Below are 20,833 nucleotides of genomic sequence, written 5' to 3'. Positions count from 1 at the left end.
ACTTATTCGACCAATCACCCCCTTTTTAGAAACAAACTTCTCAGCGTCCCCTTGGGAGGCTGCCTTTTTCAGCTGAACAAACAGAAAGCACCCCTCCTCTGGACCGGTGCTGCTGCCATGCAGCTAGATGCGGCCAGTACCTCCCCTCTCATCCAGGGCAGTATATCCTGCTTTGGGAAAGACTGGCCCAGGTTATTGATACATTTTTATTTACTTTATTTATTTGTTTAATTGAATCACCGTGAGATATAATTACAGACTTATAAACTTTCATGATTACGTTTCAATCATACAATGATTGAGAACCCATCCCTCCACCAGTGCCCATTCTCCACCACCAGTGTTCCTAGTACCCCGGCCTGCCACCCCCACCCCTTCCCACCCTCTGATCAAGGCTCTCACCTCACATGCCACCAACCCAGATTGATCCCTGCACCACATGTGGACACCAGCACTGCCAGGAGTAAACCCTGAGCACAGCTGGGTACAATCCCAACCGCTAACGCTGCCAAAAACAAAAATAAAAAGCAGTTAATAAAGCATAGCACGGTAGTACTGTCCTCCCGTTGTTCATTGATTTGTTTGAGCAGGCCCAGTAAAGTCTCCATTGTGAGACTTGTTACTGTTTTTGGCATATCGAATACACACCAGGGAGCTTGCCAGGCTTTGCCATGCTGGCGAGATACTCTCCGTACCTTGCCGGGCTCTCCAAGAGGGGTGGAGGAATCGAACCTGGGTTGGCCGTGTGCAAGGCAAAGGTCCTACCCACTGTGCTATTGCTCCATCCCACTGTTGGAGTTTAACAGTGGCGGCCGGGGGTGGGGGCGGAACACATGTCTCCAAACACCTTGGAAGTGATTTGAGATTTTATTCAGTATCTCAAGTTTATCCCTTTGCCATGTTAGCTCATTTACAGTAGAGAAGTCACTACAGAAAGTGACCCTTGACAATGAATTCTCAGGGAGCCAGAAAACCAAGATGTGATTTTAAGAAGTTGATGTGATTTTAAAGCATAAGTTTTAAAATACTGGGAACATAAGAAAAAACAATAGTATCAATCTTGGGTCACCAGAAATATTCCAGGTCACGTATATGTAGTTTCTTTTCTAACTTCAGACATCTACGACTGAACAGTAAGCATGTCGTGCTGAGTATCAGTGGTATATTAATTAGGTAAAAACAGCTTAACAAAGTGTTGCAGGTGACATATGTGAAGTGGGGAGAAGTGACAGCCTCGAGAGCCGCCACTTCCCTCTCCCCATCTGTGTCCCTGGGGGCAGCGCCTGTGAAACCAGGGACGGAGACAGTTTGCGAATGAGCCCCCGCATGGTGCAGACCTTCTGTCTCCGTCTTGCCAGTCCCGTGTGGCATTGGCAAACTGCCCCGGGTTCCATTTGTTCTGTGCAGCATGGAAAATGATTTTTACCACCCGACTTCTCGGTGAGCCGGGGACTCCCCGAGAGTCTGGAATGAGGCGTTGCTCTTTGCAGGAAAGGAACCTCAGTCCTTACCTAAGCTTCCCAGCAGCATTGCTTTCCCTCACAGAAAAGAATTTCAGGACGATCTGAATAGAGAAATAAAACAATTTTGAGATTATGGGGCCAGGGAGTGGAGGGGGGGAGAGAGTGAAAGAGGGAGGGAGGGAGGGAGGGAGGGAGGGAGGGAAGGAGGGAGGAGAGGAGAGAGGAGAGGTAGAAAGAGAAAGAAAATAGGAGAGAGAAAGAGAGGAGAGGAAGGGAGGAGAGGAGAGCCTGGAATGGCTTTTGGGACACAGTAGGTTGTCTTGGGCTGGAGTGTTCTGTAGATGCAGGGTGAATCAGGGAATCATCACAGGGAGAGCTTTGAACTTTGGGTGGTGGTGGTAGGGTCTTTCTTATCCTTACCACAGCCATTTCTTTCTGGTCAGATTTCTCTCCTGTCAGGGCTCAGACGTCTGGGCTGGTGCTGGCTCCAGCTGGGGTCTTCTTGGCTGACACAGTTCCTGTGTCCACAAAGTGGGTCGGCCCTGCATGCTTTTAGGCTGTGTTAGGGTTGGTGACAGAACAACTTCTTAAAATCACATCTTGGTTTTCTGGCTCCCTGAGAATTCACTGTCAAGGGTCACTTTCTGCCTACTTCGGAAGCGAAGCAAGTCTAATAAAACTGTTCGAGTTTAACAGTGGCGGCCGGGGGTGGGGGCGGAGCACACGTCTCCAAACACCTTGGAAGTGATTTGAGAAGATTTTATTCAGTATCTCAACTTTCTCCCTTTGCCATGTTAGCTCATTTACAGTAGAGAAGTCACTACAGTGACAGAAGGTATGTCATGGTCCTTTGATGCATTGTGATTTGCCAGTTTGTGCTGATCATCGAGAGCTTGTTATTTGTCATGCATTTTTTACACTAATTTTTATTTATTTTAAATTTTATCCTCTGTGAGTGAGTGAAAGTTTGAGTCAGATATCTTCATTTTATATTGGAGAAAACGAATATAGAGGGATAATTTCATCCAATACCTTAGTTTGTGACATCAAATATTTGGTGTCACTGTCCTGTTGTTCACCGATTTGCGTGAGCAGGCCCAGTAACGTCTCCATTTTTGAGACTTGTTGTTAATGTGTTTGGCATATTGAATGCTTCACGGGTAGCTTGCCAGGCTTTGCGTGCGAGCAAGATACTCTCAGTAGCTTGCCGGGCTCTCCAAGAGGGGCAGAGGAATCGAACCCGGCTCGGCCAGACTGGCTGTGCGCAAGGCAAATGCCCTACTGCTGTGCTATCGCTCCAACCATTTGGTGTCAAAGAATAAAGAATTAATCTGAGAGCTATATAGGTGCTTCAGTGTTACCAGCATGTTCTAAAAGATTTTGAGACACTTCTTTGCCCTAAACTATTGAAAATAAGGACTTGAGCAGATACTCATATACCTGTGTTCATACTGGTTTAAGGGTGTAAGCAAGTGACCGTGACTGAAGCACGGACAAGAGTATTTAATTTAGGACAGAAATTCTGACCGATACTACAATATAGGTGAAGTTTCAGTGCTTTAGGCTAAGTCACAAAAAGTCAAATACTGTATGGCTCCACTTATATGATGTAACTGGAGTAGTTGAAGTTGGATAACAGAAAATAGAGCTGGAAGACAGAAGAGAGCTTTCGAGAAGCTGCAGCCTCTCCCCCCACTGGGCCGTGCTGCCTTCCACCCCCTTCCTGGGGCGCTGAGATGGTGGGGGCATGTTAGTACCCCTCAGATGCAATTTGGGGCCACTGCCTGTTTGATTGCTGAAGGAAGCTAGATTTCCAGGACCGCACTGAGTAATTTTATTTTTCTCTGCAAAGGGGGTGATGATAGAGCAGGTAAGTCTGGGAGCCTCTTAGCTCGCGGGGTGGAATGGGAAAGTGTTGCTTCGTTGGTATTATGACTGAACTGTGTCCTGTCATGATTCATGTGTGAAGCCCTCACATGAAACACAGTATGTTAGAATGTGACTGTAGTTGGATACTCAAAGGTTAATTAAATTGAAACGAGGCCGTTACCATTGCACAAATTTGGACTGAGCAGTATCCTTACAAGAAGGGAAATTTGGAAACCCGGACACCAGGGTTGCGTGCACGCAAAGGAGAGAACCCACATGACACACAATGACACAAAGAGACGGCTGGAGAGGGAAAGGCTGTGGGGACATGAAAGTTCTCCCAGAGTTAGCAGAGAGGGCGGAGAGGAGGAACACCAAATTTGGAGTGTAAGTCAGTGAAAGTATCCTGTATGACATTAGATTGGGCGCTGTCTGCCACAGCCCATAGGCTGTGAAGGGCCCTCGGATGTAAGCCATCAAGATTGAACCCTAATGTGGACCCTGGTCTTTGGGTGATATTGATACGCCCCTGTAGAATGATTGATTGGAACAAGTGTACTAGTGTTGTGGCATGTTGATTGTTGCGGGAGGTTGTCCACACAGGGAACTAGGTAGATGGTAACTCGGTACTTTTTGACTTAGTTTTGCCACAGATCTAAAAATGTTCTGAAAACTAAGATCTATTAACAGTGTGCGTGTAAAGCTGATACATCTATTTCAGAGGCTAACTAATATGCATCTGTTTCTACATGATGCTTGGATCAGTGGAAAAATTAATTTCTCAGAAAACTAAAGCATTATAGTACTAATAAGAAAGGATTACTGGGGGCGGGGATATAGCTCAACAAATAGGAGCCCTTGCCTTGCATTCCAGGACACTGGGTCTGTCCCCAGCACGGCAGGATACCAAGCACAAAGTAGATTCCCCGCTCCCAATCACCAGCTCTGCAGGGTATGACCCCAAGCCCCCCAAACCAAAACAAAACAAAGACAGCTATTGGTTAATAAGAAATGACATAGTGTCAGAGACTTATATTAGCTCAGTTAATTCTAACATAACATAAAAAACAAAAAAACTAACATAACTATTTTTTTTTTGGTTAATTAAGAAAGTAAGGTTTAATGAGCTTAAATGATTTAGCCAGTATGGGGGAGGAAATGAGATAAAAACCCACAGATGGTGTGCCAGAATCTTTCGCCTGCATGTGCTAAGCAAAAGGTGTACCGTGCTCAAAGTTTAAATAGGATTTGAAAAACAGCTTCAAGAACCAAAAAGTTTTTCCAGTCTGGATGGGATAAACGGGCCATAGTTCAAATACTGATTCTGTCTTTTTGATCCTGTTTTTCCAGCCTGTATGGGCAGTGTTTGGGGCAAACACTGAATCCCGTGTATCATCATTATTAAAGGCTCCTTTAATCAATGATACACTGAATCCTGTGTATCGTCATCACTAAAGGAAATGCCAACTGAGTGTAGGTAGTTGCCTGTGGAAGGAGAAGGAACAGTTCCATGGAACTGCTTCCATGTCATGGGACTTTGTGGGTTAAAAGTTCCAGCCAAGTTTTATTTTTTGTGCTAAGGCAATTACTCGGGTCTTACCTGCTGAGTTGTGGGTCTTGGTGACATGAGAGCTTTGCTGTCTTCAGGGAGCAGGTGCGGACCAATCTGGGAACTCAGGGGCCAAAATGTAAGCTGGAATTCAGGCTGCAGGATGCCCTCAAGAACTAGAGTACACGCTGAGCCTTGGGTTCAGTCCCCAGGAGCCTGTGTCGCCCTGAGCACCCCCGAAGCTCTGAACCCTGGAGGTCCTGCCTGAGTGTGTGGTATCCCTCCCATCCCCCGCCAAATTCCCTGTCATGCTGCTTCAGGTGCCCCCAAATTCTCTGCCTCTTCCTTTGCTACCTCCTGGGGTGAACTCACCCTCTGATGATGCAAAGTATCTGTCCTATCACCCTTACATGCCCACTCCCCCCTCCTCTTCACGTCTGCCTAGAATATATTCACGGGTGTGTGTATGCACACACACTCATTTCCCTAAACCTTCTGGTCTTTGTTTCAGTGTTTTCTTCTAGATGTTGAGGTAGGTGGTCTGCGGTGCCCACTTCCCACCCCACTCCCCATAGGTCTACATTTAAATTTTCTAGAACCTATGAACATGTTTGGTTATATGGCATCGGGGAGTCAAGGTTAACGTTGCTAATCAGCTGCTAACAAAATAGATTTTTCTGGATTATGCAGCTGGACCCTTTGTAATGGTCAGGTCCTTCAGGTGGAAGAAGGAAGCAGAGAAGAAACTAGGGAGATGGGGGGGATGCCAAGGACTCTTCTGGTGGCACGGGGCCATGAGCCAAGAACCTAGCTGAGTTACCAGCTAGCCTAGAAGCCGGAACAGGCAGGAAATAGATGCTGTGACATCAAGAAGGAGCAGCCCCTGAGTGATACCTTGATGTTAGCTTATTAAAACTTATCTCAGACTTCATTTTTTTTTAAAGAGAGGAAATTTTAATTAAATCTCAAATACCAAAAGCACACACTGTTTAACAGATTACAAATACACCTAGCATTTAAGAAGTATAATTACTAAGCATCCTTTAAGATATTCTGCTTGTTTAAAGTAACAGTAAGCCCATTCTATTTAAGAATATTGAGGATTGGGAATGTAACTCAGCAGTAGAGCACTTGATACTTGCCTTGCATGTGTGAAACTGCAGGTTTGATCCTTGGCATCAAACACAAGCACACACACACATGCACACACGCGCACACACATGTTGGGAATAGTAGACCCCAAACATGAAGAAATGAAAATCTGTGTCTCCTAAACTTAACTCTTTCTTAATAAGTCGAATTTAACAAGATTTTAACTTCAATTCCAAAAGCAGATTTCCAGGTGCAAAGAAAAATATAAATTCTCAGGTCTTATTCAATAATTGCCTAAAAATGTACGGTCTATTTACAGGAGGGTTGAAAAGAGTTTCCCTTGAAATTAAACTTTTAATTGCAAAAGTATAGGTTTTAAAAAAAACAAGCAACACAAACTTATGTCAGACTTTAGACCTACAGAAATCATACAGTGTTTTTGGCCACTAAATCTGCAGTGATCTGTCATAGTAGCAGCAGAAAATGAGAACAGCTGAATTGCGTGACTTGTCCCTGTAACGTAATGTTAAAGTTGGTCCCGTTTCTTCCTTCTTGGCAGCGTGGTCTTTAATGCCCTTTGTCAGTCACAACGTGAATGTGTTTAGCCGTATTTCCCTGTAAAGCAACGGGCAGTGGACTGTTCTGTGCTGAATGTCCCAGTGCTGCTGCGGATCTGACTAGCCTGTTCCACGCGTGGGCAGGTAGCTCGTGAAAGGGTGTGGGTAGTTAGGGAGAAGCCAGCAGGGCCAAGGGGCCGGGAAGCAGGTGGGCACTTTGGTGGAGCTTTCGGTGACTTTTGGAGATGCTCGTTCTGTGGCTGGTGTGAATTCCCGCTTTCTCGCGGGAGGCAGTGGCCTCCTCTAGGGTCTTTCTTTCTGCCCCCACCCTAAGTAATCTCTGCTTCCACCTTCTTATAATACTTCATCTCTTCTTTATGGGCCTTTATTTAAAACAAAAAAGAACCCAAAATTTTTAACTAGAGTTTGAAAGTCTTAGTGTTGCATGCAATCATTATTATTTTTTGAAACTTTGTTTTGAGTCATTTAAATGCATGGAAATGAACATCTGCTTTTTTTTTTTTTAGACCATTTCATGCATGTTACATGAAACCATCTATTCTACTGTACTTGAATTACGTATTCAGTGCAGTTACAATTCAGCTTGGGCATTTGGGGTTGTGAACTACATTTATTTAAAATTATACAGGTCCATTTGAAAAGGTTTTGCTATGTTTATTTTTATAAATATGTAATTGGTACGAAAGCCTATTACACATTTGCTTTCTGAGTCTTTTTTCCCTATAAGACAATGATAATTGTAAAAGTGTTGTGAGCATTAAATTAGGTGACATCTGTGAAAGATCCTATTACACAGTTATCTCATTACTGGTTTATAAGTGATTCATCAAACTCTTAGTTGAAACCAGACATTGTTCATACTAATTTAACAGTTGGAAGTCAACTGAGAAAACCTTGAGGTAGAGGAACAAGAAATACTGCATGGCACAGCTGAAAGCGAATTCATTCCTTTTTCCTTTTTAATGCTTAGGAGAATAAGGGTGATCTCGGTGTATCACTTGAGGTCCTTTTGGCTTATTCTTAATATCCTGTCATTTCAACTTGTGTGCATGTATGTGACTCCTGGGTTTCATGTCATGTTTCAGTTGCCCATTTTCTACTTTTGGCCTCTCCTTTCTTTTGGAACTGCTAGTTTCTGTAACACACAGTACCTGAAACATGGAGTGTGCAGTGTGGACATTTGTGGTCATGGAAGAGTAAAACACCTGCCTGGAGTGGAGAACCTGAAAGACAGGATGTTTCCCGTAGTTACTGCTTTTTGTTAGCCCTTTTGATGGAGCAATATCGTGCTCCATCAGAACATCCCTGAGCAAATGAACCGCACCTAATCCTAACTCAAATAAAGCTACCACATAATCGCTCTTCCTCTCCGAGTCTCAGTGGACTCATTTGTTGAAGTGATGGGGGTGGGGCCCGAAAGTTTCTTCCAGTCCTTTTTCAGCACTTGTATGTGATGCCTCTGGACGCTCCTGGTTTATTTGTTTTGCCCACCTCTTCTAAAGGTCACATGCTGTAATTTTGTTCCATATGTAGATATCACATTATTCACAATTGGGGGGCATTTAAAACAATAATATTTGGAGGAGAGATTCTTTCCTTCAGGTGGGCATGTGCAGGTTTTTTTTTTTTAATGGACTAGGGGGGTCTCAGTGACATGTACTTCCTCTGTGGCTCATAGTTTCACCTACCTCTGCCTACCAACATCTTTCTCTTTAAAGGCTTACATTGTGACCCCCACTTTACTGGATGACTCCCGTCAACTCCCTTGGTAATGAAATAGCTTATCTCTTGAGAGAGGTGGTGGGGGTAGGTGGGAGAATAAAACTCTTGCAAGAGATTCCTCAACTTCCTGCATCAAGTTTAAACTTTCGGAGCAGATTGCATGAAAGCACGTGAGCGTGTGTTTGCTAACCAGCGTGGAGTTACTGTGAGATGTGGAGGTCCCCTCTGTGCTCTCTGCCTGGCCCTGGCTGCACCATGGGGCCAGAGACAAATACACAATAATCCCAGTGGGTGCACGTCAAACCCAACCGCTTCCAAAGGATGGATGTTGGGGTCCAGTATTCCTGTGACAATGCCTGCTGTGTTGGTGTGTACCCAAGCTCTTCAGACTTTCTCTTTTCTTCAGAACACTGAGCTTCCTCTCCCTTCACCATTTCCTGTGTGAGTGTGTGTGTGCGCGTGCACGCACGCACACACACACACACACAGGTGCTGATAAGGAATGAAAAGCTGCCCAAAGGAAGAGCTAACCTACACTTTTTTTTTTCTTTTTGGGTCACACCCGGCGATGCACAAGGGTCACTCCTGGCTCTGCACTCAGAAGTTACTCCTGTTGGTGCTCAGGGGACCATATGGGATGCAGGGAATCGAACCTGGGTCTGCCGCATGCAAGGCAAACGCCCTACCTGCTACGCTATCACTCCAGCCCCTGACCTACACTTCTGCCTGCTGTCTACAGCTCGGCACTCTGGCTGGCCCCAGTCACTAAACATTCCTGTTTTCTTCTGTCTTAGCTTGTCTGATTCACTCCATCTTCTCTTTAGGGGCCAGAGTATGGTAGGTCCCCAAACACGAGCTCTGCTCTTAGGCGCCATCCTGTGTCAGATGGATCTGATGATCCGAGGTCTGATGGGTGCTGTGATCCCATATGAACAGAGATTTGAGGGGCTGGAGAGAGAACCTACTGGGCTGAGTGCAAAAAGACCCAGGGTCCGACCCAGCACTGGGTTAGAGATATCCTCTAACAACACAGGGTATGGCCCCCAAAGAGATGAAAGCCCCTCAGAATCCTTGTACTTGATTCGATGCAGCTGTTACCAGAATTAATTATGCAGCAGATATTGTGCCGATATTATCTAGTTAATCCCCACAAGTAAGCATATGCTATTGTCTCATTTTACCCCTCTCTCCCCAATAAAAAGATGAGGCTTAATGAATTTGAGACCAGATGAAGATAGAAATTCAGAGCACTAGAACTGCATCGGGTGCCTCAGAGCCTAGCTTGTGAAGAATAATGTGACTGCTAAAATGGAAATCTCTTGGATGCTGTTTTGAGTTGTTACTTTCTTGACAGGTTGTTTAGTTCTGTGTTTATATACTGTAATCGAAAATCTTCTTAAATGTTTAGTTTGGGATCTCAGGGTTCAGTTTGGCAGTTGCTAAGTAGCACTGCATTTATAAGTAAGGTGCTTTCATCAAAATGTTCGCACTCAAAGTGAAATCCCCTGACTCTGCCTAAGAATCTAGAATAGTTTCTGTGGTCTGGTTGAGATACACATGTTCTAATAGTTGAACCCATGAGCTGTTGCTATGGTTGAAAACGCTTTTGTGTGTGAGTACATAGAAACTGTTAACACAGAGCCGGCTTGCTTCTCAAGAGGGCCTCTTGAGAAGAAAAGGAGAGATGCAGACAGAAACTTCAGCTTTCTGTAGTTTGTGGCAGGCTGTTGTGCTCCTGAAAAGCTGCCTTTTCAAAACGGAAGAAGAGAAACTAGCCGAAGGTAGATCGAGTGAAGAGAAATGAAACCACGCTTAGTCCCAGTGTGTGATTTTCTGGTTAGTAAGAAATAGGGCCATCCCACACCTGGGGACTCCAATAGCTCCACATTCGGGAACTTCCTTCCCTCTTCCTCTTCCTGCTATGTCTTACGTGAGTCCCCTTCCCGAGGGCCAGTGTAAATGACTGGACAACAGGAACTTGGCACTTTTAGTAGCAAGTATATGGATAGAACTGATTTCTTTCTTTCTTTCTTTCTTTCTTTCTTTCTTTCTTTCTTTCTTTCTTTCTTTCTTCTTTTTTGTGTCACACCCAGTAATGCTCAGGGGTTACTCCTGGCAGTGCTTGAGGCACTGTATGTGATGTCTGGGGTATTGAACCTGGCGCGTGCAAAGCAAGTGCCCTCTCCGCTGTACTATTGCTCCAGCCCCTAAGATTTCAAATGCTTATGGAATGAGCAATTGCTGGTGGTAGAAACTCCTTCCCAGGAAAGGAAGATCGCAAGTAGTATGCTGGCCTGGGGTTTTAGAGGACCTACTTTGTTAACACAACCAAGAAATTAGTGATACTCTGATAAAATTGATTTGCCATTAGTAAGCAGCTAAATTCTATTTATTAATTGAAATAAAGTGCTGAAAATTGTCAGTAGTGACATAAAAGTGTTTTTTTCATTGTGACCATGAATCTCAAAGTGCGACTCCACATTCAGAATAGATTATTGCCTTATCCATTGGGAAAAAGAACTGTAGGGGAACCTCTTATTCCAGATCCATTTGTTCTCTTGAGGTATGAATGACAGAATTGTAAGTGGCAACTACTTTGGTTAAAGAACTGTGTTCCGAGCCTGGAGCAACAGTACAGAGGGTTGGGCATTTGCCTTGCACACAGCCAACCCAGCTTCGATTCCCCACATGGTCCTGCCAGTACCGCCAGGAGTAATTCCTGAGTGCATGAGCCAGGAGTAACCCCTGTGCATCACCGGGTGTGACCCAAAAAGCAAAAAATAAAAAAATAAAAAGTAAAGTACTGTGTTCCTTCCTAATGTGGTAATTCATTCCTAATATGGTCAGATCAAAATTTTGTTGATCTTATCCAGTGTGAGTGAAAAGTCTAAATTTTTAAAAATAATATTTGCAGATTTGCAGGTACCACAAACTGGTGCTGTAGCTTTTGACTTCTTGTTTACCCCATACTTTGTGCTGTAGTGGCATGATTCACTTTTCTGTTGTAAAAATTGTGAATTTTTAAAAATCACGAATTTTAAAAAATCAGGTGTGTTTCACGTGTTTATAATTAATAAATTCTTCTCAAGTGACTTGAATTACAATAAAAAATTACAATAACTGAACTATCTTTACATGAGACTGCCTATGAACACAGCAGTAAGTTATGGATAATTAATAGGTCCTTCTGAGAATTAGTTCGTAATGTAACAAAGAGTATTCTTACTTTGCTCTTTTATTTTTGTGGGTTTTATGCCATGACCTTTTAATGTTTTTTTGTCCATTCCAACATCTGCTGGCTTTGTTATTATATATATATTTTTTGTATCCCATAATCTGCTATCTTTTAAATGGAACCATTTCTCTGGTGACTGCCATGTTGGAGTTGGGGGTTTGGACATACCCAGTTGCTGTTCCCAAGGTCATGTTTGGGGTTGGGCACCCACTCAGGCTGTCATATTAAAATAGGAATTGTCTCTTATTTCATTTTCTTTTTGTTCTTCATGCCCGTTTCCCTTTAAAAACAAAACCCAAAAATACAGGCTGCAGATACTTTGGCTGTGAGACAAAAAAGAAGAATTTATGATATCACCAATGTCTTGGAAGGAATTGACCTGATTGAAAAGAAGTCAAAAAATAGTATCCAATGGAAGTAAGTTACAAACTAGTACCTGCTCTAAAACCTTCTTTCTTTTTTTCTCCAGAGGCTCTATAGAATCTCCTTCCTCTAGTAGACTACCAGGCCTCTCTTTCCTCTCTAAATCTCTCTGGGGTCTCAGACTGAGTTTCCTTCGATGGTGGTTGTGCTTAATGGTGTTTGGGTTATTGTCACAACCAAGATACATTGGTTACCTACAGAAAGGTATTTTGAGAGATACCATATTCACGTAATCTGCAGTACAGAGGACAGACATGCTTCTGTTAGCAGAGGTAGTTTCTCTCTTCCTGTACCTGCTTTTCGACTTCACCCTTCTCAAAGGCGTGCATGTGTAAGGCAAACCGTAGGGCATAGATGGTCCAGCCTGTCTGCAGGTCGGAAGCGAGCTCGCCTGCCCCCGTCTGTGCTCTAGACCACTGTTTATTGAGCTGCTATCTTGCTCTCTCTACTGTTGACTTATCACACTTAAAATGCAAATCTTGTTTGCCCTCTGAAGGTACTCAATGGGCGCACACTGCCTACTCTTTTGTATGTTTAATCTCTCCGCTTAAATATTTATTCAACTAATTTTAGTTGCTTCAGAATAGGAGCTTTGTCTTATACATAGGTTATATTCCAGTAACAGTTGACTAATATGTATGCTTTATTTGTTGTTGTATGTTTTTTAAAAATTTTCTTTTTAATTTTCTGGGTTTACACTGCTTCCTTGCACTCGGGGGGGGGGGGGGGGGGGGGGTCACTGCTGGCGATCCCTGGTGGCAATCCCAGTGGGGTGCTGGTGATTAAATCTGGTTCACCCCATAAGGCAAGTGCCCTACCTGCTGTGCTGTTGCTCCAGCCGCAGCCCCCCAACTCCCCCATGGTTTTGTGCTTGAATGTAGGGGGGGCCCTCTCTTCCATGATTTTGTGCCCTATGCCTAGTTTTTATTTTTATTTAAAATTCTACCCATATATGATAAGTTCTTTTGCCAGCCTCTCAATCTGTGGCATGACGTTAAGCGTGATAGTTCTGTCATCTTCCTGGGGTCTCAGCCGCCAGCTCGGCCTTGGTTCAGGCAGATGCCACTCAAGCGCACAGCGCATTTTTATAGTTACACCTTTTTTGTCAGTAATTTTTTAAGAAGTGGATTCCGAGGTCTGGTGTTAAGGTCCCAATGGGTGGTGTTTAAATATCTGGTGTTTTAACGCTGCGTAGAAGAGGATGCAAGTTTCTGTCCTGAATGTATACTAAATTCTTAAATATTTTTAAGAGGTGTAGGCGCTGGCTGTAATACTAAAGAAGTTATAGATAGATTAAGGTATCTTAAAGCTGAAATTGAAGATCTAGAACTAAAGGAGAGAGAACTTGATCAGCAGAAGTCGTGGCTACAGCAAAGCATCAAAAATGTGATGGACGACTCCATTAATAATAGATATCCTTTTACATAAGTTATACGTATTTCAATAGAATATGTGTTTCTAGCATATTCTTCCAGTTTGGAGATCAGCTAGAGAGTTGTTTTACAAGTGATTATTACATTTTAATTTGATTTTCTAATAAACTACATAGTGCATCTCTTAATTTACTTTGTGTTGTTTGGCAGAAAACAAATCTTTTGCTCCACTCAGTTTGTTTTGTGCTAGCCAGAAGGTGTTTCTCAAAGTTAGAAGCCACTGTGTAGAATATTTTTAAATTTAGTTTTGTATAAAGTATATTTAAATCGTGTTCAGAAGTGACAAAAAGTCATCCACTCTCAAAAGGGGAAAAATGTATTAATATTTGAAAATAAAACATCAAGAATCTACAATCAATCCAGGATACTTTATCTGAATATTACCTTAAAGATTATACCTGCTCAAGGTGGGTGAGTTCTCCAGGACTTAAGTATCATATGATGTTAGAGGAAAAGATGCTTGTTATGCTCCATGTTTGTGCTTTGAACATTTAGATGAATGATTCTATTGATTTGTGAACATAACCTGCACTCTTAGAGAATATCTTAACTACATTTATCGTCTACCGCATCCTGTGAACTTTTGTCTAATGCAGGCAATTCACTCTTCCTGTGGTCTTGTCTTCGGTGAAGGGGTCCTTGCTCTTGTTCTTTCCTTCCAATGGGTCAGAGCTCCTTCATATTTTGGCCACAGTGGGGATTTTCCAGTTGTATCCTATAGTGTCTCAGAATCCGAATGTCAGAATCCGAGACTATCCGAATGTCAGAATCCGAATGTCAGAATCCGAGACTAATTGATCTTGGACTTTGAGCTTTCCAAGATTTGGCCCACTCCCAGTTCCCCAAACTGTAGCCCAGGAGGACTCTTGCTATAGAGGCCTGTATGGCTGTTCTCTCGTTGGAGGTACTGGTGTTTCCCCATCACTGTTCTTCCTCTTCAGTCCCTCCTGCATGAGGAGGATGTTTTGGTGGCCAAGAAATCAAGGGTGGGTGCTCTTTTTAAGGACCTTGATCGTCCTTGCTTTTTAGGGCTTTAGTCTCCTGCTTTTTTGAAAATCTGATCGCACATAGCACTCCTTTTGTGTAGCTCATTATCTTATTTATTTCAGCCATCATACTTGCTGTCTTCATTTAAATGCCTATACTTGAATGTTCCTTAACTCCTGTGATAATACATTTTCCTATGTAACTCATGAAGACATCTGCAATTGCTTTCATGGTAAGTACTTTTTTTTGTTAATAAATGGTTTGATCACCCTACTTAGTAGTGAGTAATTCAATTCTGTAGGCACACACTCAAAATCTTCAGGAGTTGAGACATTCTGTCTTGCCCTGCAGTGCTTTGTTTTGATGGGCTTTTTGTGTTTCTCATGAGAATGTCTTTTTCACGGCTTTCAGTGTACTACCTGCATGGGTACTGATGGTTTGAACTATGTGAAGGAGAAGCTGCTAAATCAGAGAAGGATTCAGGAGTGGTCTCGGAAATGCAGAATTACAGTAAAAAATTACAGCACCTGAACTTGAACACAGTTCTTTTTCTGGCACTGTACAATTCTGTGCAGCAAGCTTGCTGGTCACTAATGGAACCCAGAGAAAGCACAGACTTAGTGAATTAATCGTAACTAGGAAAGCCATGCCTGATCCTATTATATTCATTGTCTCCCTGTACTTTCCTCTTGAGGTACAGCATACTGTTGTGTTTGTTTTGTGGGCACACTGGCTGTGCTCTGGGCTTATTCCTGGTTCTTCACTCAGTCATCACTTACGATGGTTTCAGTGATCAAACCCAGCTTGGCTGCATGCAAGGCAAGCACCTACCCGCTATTCTTTCCTCAACCCCATACTCTAAGTATATGATATGTACTGTACATGTGATAGTATATGACATATGTATAGGAGTACAAAATAAACATCTGCCAAGCCTTCTGCCAAGGGAAATCTGACTTCCATCTAAAAGTTCATTGGCAATTTGCGCTGCCACAGTATCTTCGAAGTGTGCCAGTAAAATGTTGGGAAAGTCTTCTTAGTACATCTGAGACTGCTTCAGAATTTGGCTCAAGCAAACTTAAGGATTCTTGTCTTAATGAATGGGGTACGCATTGCTGGAGTGGCCCAGCCTGACCACCAGTGGTTGTGGCTCTTACTGAAGTTAGATCAGAAAGATTCTACCTTAGTCATTTCAGTAGTTTAAATATTTCAAATAAACAGAGTTACTTGATTGAGGCTGAAAGGTTTCAAGAATATCAGACTTTTTGTAAATAAAACTGAAAGCAGAATGAACATGAGCTGAATTTGTTAATGAAAATAAGAGAGCCATCTCTAGTATTTACCCTAAAATCTGCAGCATATAGTACTTCATTTAACCCTGAAAATATTTAAGTAAGTGGGATTTCTCCTTACAAAATTCAGGAACACAGCCCAGGACCACGGCCCATGGCCATTACACCCAAGCGTTCTCATATCAAAGCCTCACTCTTGCCTCTGTCCTCGGTTGTATTCTCTAAAAGTTTTCCATCTTGTATTTCGATCAGGTGATACACTTTTGGCCATTCAAGCACCTTCTGGTACACAGTTGGAGGTTCCTATTCCAGAAATGGTAAGTAGGATAAGATTTGTTACAGTGAATCTGCTTAACCTGAAGAGAGACTAGAGTATTTTTTTTTAAAAATTGTTTTTAATAGAATCACTCTGAGAGTTATAAACCTGAAATCGGGTTTCAGTCATACACTGTTCCAACCCCCCATCCTTCCACCAGTGTACATTTCCCACTACTGTTATCCCCAGTATAGCCCTATCCCTCCTGCCACCTCACTCCCCCTTCCCCACCCTCCCCAACTTTTCCTCTCTCTCTCTCTCTCTCTCTCGCTCTCGCTCTCCCTCTCCTCTCTCTCTCTCTATTTGGACATTATGGTTTGCAGTACAGATACTGAGAGGCCATCATGCTTGGTCCTTTTACCCACTTTGTGCACACATCTCCCATCCCAAGCGATCCCTTTGAACCATCATTGTCATTATGGTCCCTATCTCTGTCCCTCTCCGCAGCCCTCAAGGCAGGCTTCCAACCATGGACCACTCGCACTGGCCCTTGTTTCTGCTGTCCTTGGGTGTTGAAACTAACGTATTTTCTTTAGTTGAACATGAGTAATTGCTTGAATACTTTCAATTTATCCATTTGGAAGTACTGACATCTAAATTTGGTAAAATTATAGAATGACTGAATGAACCCTTGGACATTTTAGTAACTTGTCTTTTTGAATTTGATTTTTATTTGAATTAAACTATATCAGAGAACAAGACATAATAGTCATAAAATTGAGTCAAAGTATCAACACATAAAAATCCTGACTCAGGAAAATTTTCAGTTTAAATATAAGAGGTTGCTTTATATCAGGTTTTGAAAAAAAAAACACTTTCTGGGCAAAAGTCAGTACATTTTTTGACTCTGCTGAATACATCCACATTTTATGAGAGATTTCTTTTTTTTTGAGGGGGGGAGGTCCCACCCGGCCATGCACAGGGGTTACTCCTGGCTCATGCACTCAGGAATTACTCCTCGCGTGCTCAAGGCAGTGCTTGTCAGCAAGGCAAACGCCCTACCTGCTCTGCTACCACTCCAGCCCCGAGAGTTAAATTTTTAGAAATTTTTTTTGTGCTTTTTGAGTCACACCTGGCGATGCACAGGGGTTACTCCTGGTTCTGTACTCAGGAATCACCCCAGGCAGTGCTCAGGGGAGGGACCATATGGGATGCTGGGAATCGAACCCCAGGTCAGCCGCATGCAAAGCAAACGCCCTACCCGCTGTGCTACTGCCCCAGCTCCGAGAGATTTCTTATACTTACTTAAAAGTCATAACAGCTATAAGGAGGAGCTACTGCTCTTAGCAACCCCTTCCCCTAGCTTTATATGTATTTGAATTTACATATTCAATTTCTGGATCCCAAAGTCTCAGGATATAAATGATCTTTTTTGAAATGGAAGGATTTTTACATTTATACCTCTTTAGGAAAAGTCACATCTTCCTGCTGTGGAATGGACATGAGGGAGCTTTGCCTGCTTTACATGGTTTTTAAGACAGCAAGCTGAGATGACCATATCCCTGAGGGCACGTATGCACCTGGAGAATGCTGCAGTGTTTCTGAGCAGTGTCTCACACAGTTACAGTGAAAATGAACTGTTGCCAGAATTCTAGGATGGACAGTTTTTGTCCAAGTGAGAAAAAAAAAATCACTTAGGGGCAAGTACTTAAAGCCCTCAACATCCTTTTCTACTTTGGGGGTCTCCTGGTATTTTTGGATTTTGTAGTTTGGATATAACTAGTTAGGCCCTAGTTGGTTCCACTGATCTTACTGTTAATGTTTCGAGGTAGCCAGAAACGTGGATATTTATTTCTTTGTACCCAATAACTTCAAAGGGTCAGAACGGACAAAAGAAATACCAGATCAACCTAAAGAGTCATTCAGGACCCATCCGCGTGCTGCTTATAAATAAAGAGTCCAGTTCGTCGAAGCCCGTGGTCTTTCCTGTGCCCCCACCTGATGACCTTACACAGCCTTCCCCTCAGCCCGCAAACCCAGTGACGCCACAGAAAACTGGCCCAGTCGCTCAGGATCTGCCCGAGCAACGCGTCTCGGACAAAAGCCAGAGTCTGCAACACACTCCAGCCACAGACTTGCCTACGGGTGCGTTCAGAGCCTTTGCTTTACAGTCAATAGAGAGGGGAAGGAGGAATATCGGACTAAATCGTTGGAGGGTTCTTCTGAATTTGTTATTTGTCTACCACTCTGGGTGACTGTGAATCTAAAGACTCGGTTTTGGGAAACAGATAATAAATCGCTTGGTTTACATCTTGCATGTAAAAATCGTGCATCTGGAATAGCCAGAATAGGTGCTCGTGAAAATATTTTCCATTAAGTTCTAGTACTAGGACTTTGTACTGTTTATTTAGCAGATTAGTCCTTAACCACTTGATACTGTTCAAATATATATGCGCTAAATATATGTTTATATGGAATACAGCCTTTCATTGCTAAAGCATATACACAGAAATGCAGAGGCTTGAAAGTTCAACCCCCAGTGGCCCACATGGTCCCCTGAGCCCCACAAGGTGTGGTCCGTAAAACAAAACCAACCCAGGAATGTAACTCGATCACTTTTCTGTTTTCAGCAGGATCTGTGAGTGGAGATATCATTGATGAATTAATGTCTTCCGACGGTAAGTATGCTGTGGGCTGGGGACAGGGGGCCGGGGGTTCGCTCCTGGAGGGGCCCCGGGAACCACAGAACCACGGAAGCTTGGTTGGACACTTGTATATGCCCTGTATCTCTCCAGCACTGCTAAGGCTTTTCTAGAATCTGACACAAGATTTACAACGAAGAAACTTTGATATTTTATCTGCTTAATGTTCTGTGGTGATTCATGAAGATTCTCCCTTAGAATACTTTTTTGTGAGGGGCCGGAGCAGTAGTACGGTGGCAGGGTGCTTGCCTCGCATGTAGCCGACTTGGATTTGGTCCCCAGCCTCACTTATGGCCCGTAAGCCCTGAACACCACTGGGTGTGACCCCCAAAAGCAAAAACAAAGTAATACTTTTAGTAAATCACAAGCATCCTTAAAAAGTTTTCTTGACCCGCAGATTCCAAGGTAAAGAATCCATACTTAGTACTTTCACTGAATCAGCTTCCAACCTGTGGGCACCTAGCCCTTTTCACTCCTAAAGAACCTGATCAAGAAGAGTGAGATATGTCTAAGCCTGAATCCAGTTTTATATAAAACCACTCACAAGGACCAATTCCAAGCTACCTCTGCGAGTTCACTGAAGTGTCAAACATTAGCCCAGTTATCCATTACCCTAGCCTCGTTTCTGGGTTACGCTGGGCAGTGCCCAGGGGTTCACAGCTCAGTGCCTGGGGTCTACATTACCAGGGTAAATAGCTCGGAGTGCCCACGTGCAAAGCGTGTGCTCACGCGCTCTGAACATCTCTTGGACCCAAGTCTGAAGTCACTCATAAAAACCAATTGGCTGGAACATCTTTTGGCCTCACATAGTTCTTAGATTCAGAGTCCTGGTTCCTAGTAAGTAGAACCGGGAAGCCACTGGAAGATTTATTCAGTAATTCTGTAGAAACAGAGAGTATCAGTAAATTGACTTAGCCCAGACCATACTTCTGCCTTTAAGGTGAGAGAAAATGCTTTGATCAAAATCTTTGAGTTTTGTATTTTAGTGGTAAGTTTATCTAATATTTAACTTGTTTCTTATGCTAATATTTATATTCATTGCATACATTTAATAAGAAATCTTTCAAAATATACATTCAACTGCTTTTCCTAGTATACACACACACACACATCATTCCTGTATGACAAAGCAATTTTGTTTTTGGCCTACACCCAGCAGCTTTCAGGGCTTACTTCTGACTCTGCACTCAGGAATCACTCCTGACTGTGCTCAGGGGACCATGCGGGATGCTGAGGATTGAACTGGTGTTGGCCTTGTGCAAACCACCCACTGGGATTGAACGGGGTTGGCTTTGTGCAAGCACCCTACCCACTAACAGCAATTTTTAGTTCAGAATTGTGCTAAGTATGGCCTCCCTGATGTAGAATCTAGCTTTAACACAGAGCTTGTGTTTTATTTGCAGTGTTTCCGCTCTTAAGACTTTCTCCTACCCCTGCCGATGACTACAACTTTAATTTAGATGATAATGAAGGAGTTTGTGATCTGTTTGATGTCCAGATACTAAATTACTAGTCTATGGAAACTTGGGACTGTTATCTACCTCTAACTGTGTACATTTTAGACTTCCTTTAACCTAAGTATTTAAGATAATGAATGTAACACCTGTTTAGTTCACTGATTCTGAACTATACTTCTTAATACTTTTCTTCCCCTTTGTGCTGCCGGGGATTGGACCCGGATTGGACCGAGGGCTCCGAGGCTATACTCTGCCACTAAGCCCCACCCCTGGCCCCCAGCACATATTTTTTTTTACTTCACAAAACTTCCCCCATAAATACAAAGGGCTCTGCTTGCTTCAGGGGTAAAGTGACTTAATATCCACTAGCCCCCAACCCCCTTCAAGTGCTTTATATTTTAGGGGTTCAGCTCCCCTCCCCCATTCTGAATCCTTCTGTTCTCGTTTTTTTTTTTTCTCCTATGAGAGAAAAGTACACTTAAGGTCATCAAAAACAAATAGTTGTCACGGGCTTTCCCACTTGTCTTCAGTTCCTACTGCCAGGACACTGTCCAGATTCCTGTGTGTTCTCGATGCACACAGACACTCACTGCCACTTAGAACTCATAAAGTGAAGGATGTAAATTGGGATACACAGACTGTTTCAGTGAACAGATTTTGTGAAGTGCCTTCTGTTTTAGCACTTTAAGTTGACCACACTTTGAGGACTTCTGACATTCCACTTTCCTAGATTATAGGAAAGACCTGTTTGTGTAGTATGTTTTAAAACTGTGCC

General features: G+C 43.1%; 1 protein-coding gene across 1 annotated transcript in view; it reads left to right on the top strand.

The window, feature by feature from the left end:
* The window catches only part of E2F5 (E2F transcription factor 5), a 24,448-nt gene extending 3,704 nt beyond the window's left edge, over positions 1-20,744 (top strand). Inside the window, exons 2-8 of the mRNA XM_056110036.1 lie at positions 11,816-11,925; positions 13,182-13,343; positions 14,540-14,583; positions 15,896-15,960; positions 17,777-18,044; positions 18,533-18,577; positions 20,005-20,744. Coding sequence (XP_055966011.1) covers positions 11,816-11,925; positions 13,182-13,343; positions 14,540-14,583; positions 15,896-15,960; positions 17,777-18,044; positions 18,533-18,577; positions 20,005-20,114 — 804 coding nt within the window. The 3' untranslated portion in view covers positions 20,115-20,744. The remainder of the gene's footprint in view (positions 1-11,815; positions 11,926-13,181; positions 13,344-14,539; positions 14,584-15,895; positions 15,961-17,776; positions 18,045-18,532; positions 18,578-20,004) is intronic.
* The last annotated feature ends 89 nt before the right edge of the window (positions 20,745-20,833 follow it).

The sequence above is a fragment of the Sorex fumeus genome, unplaced genomic scaffold (assembly GCF_029834395.1).
Source record: "Sorex fumeus unplaced genomic scaffold, SorFum_2.1 ptg000002l, whole genome shotgun sequence".
Lineage (NCBI taxonomy): Eukaryota > Metazoa > Chordata > Mammalia > Eulipotyphla > Soricidae > Sorex > Sorex fumeus.
This window is presented reverse-complemented; position numbering and strand designations above follow the sequence as displayed.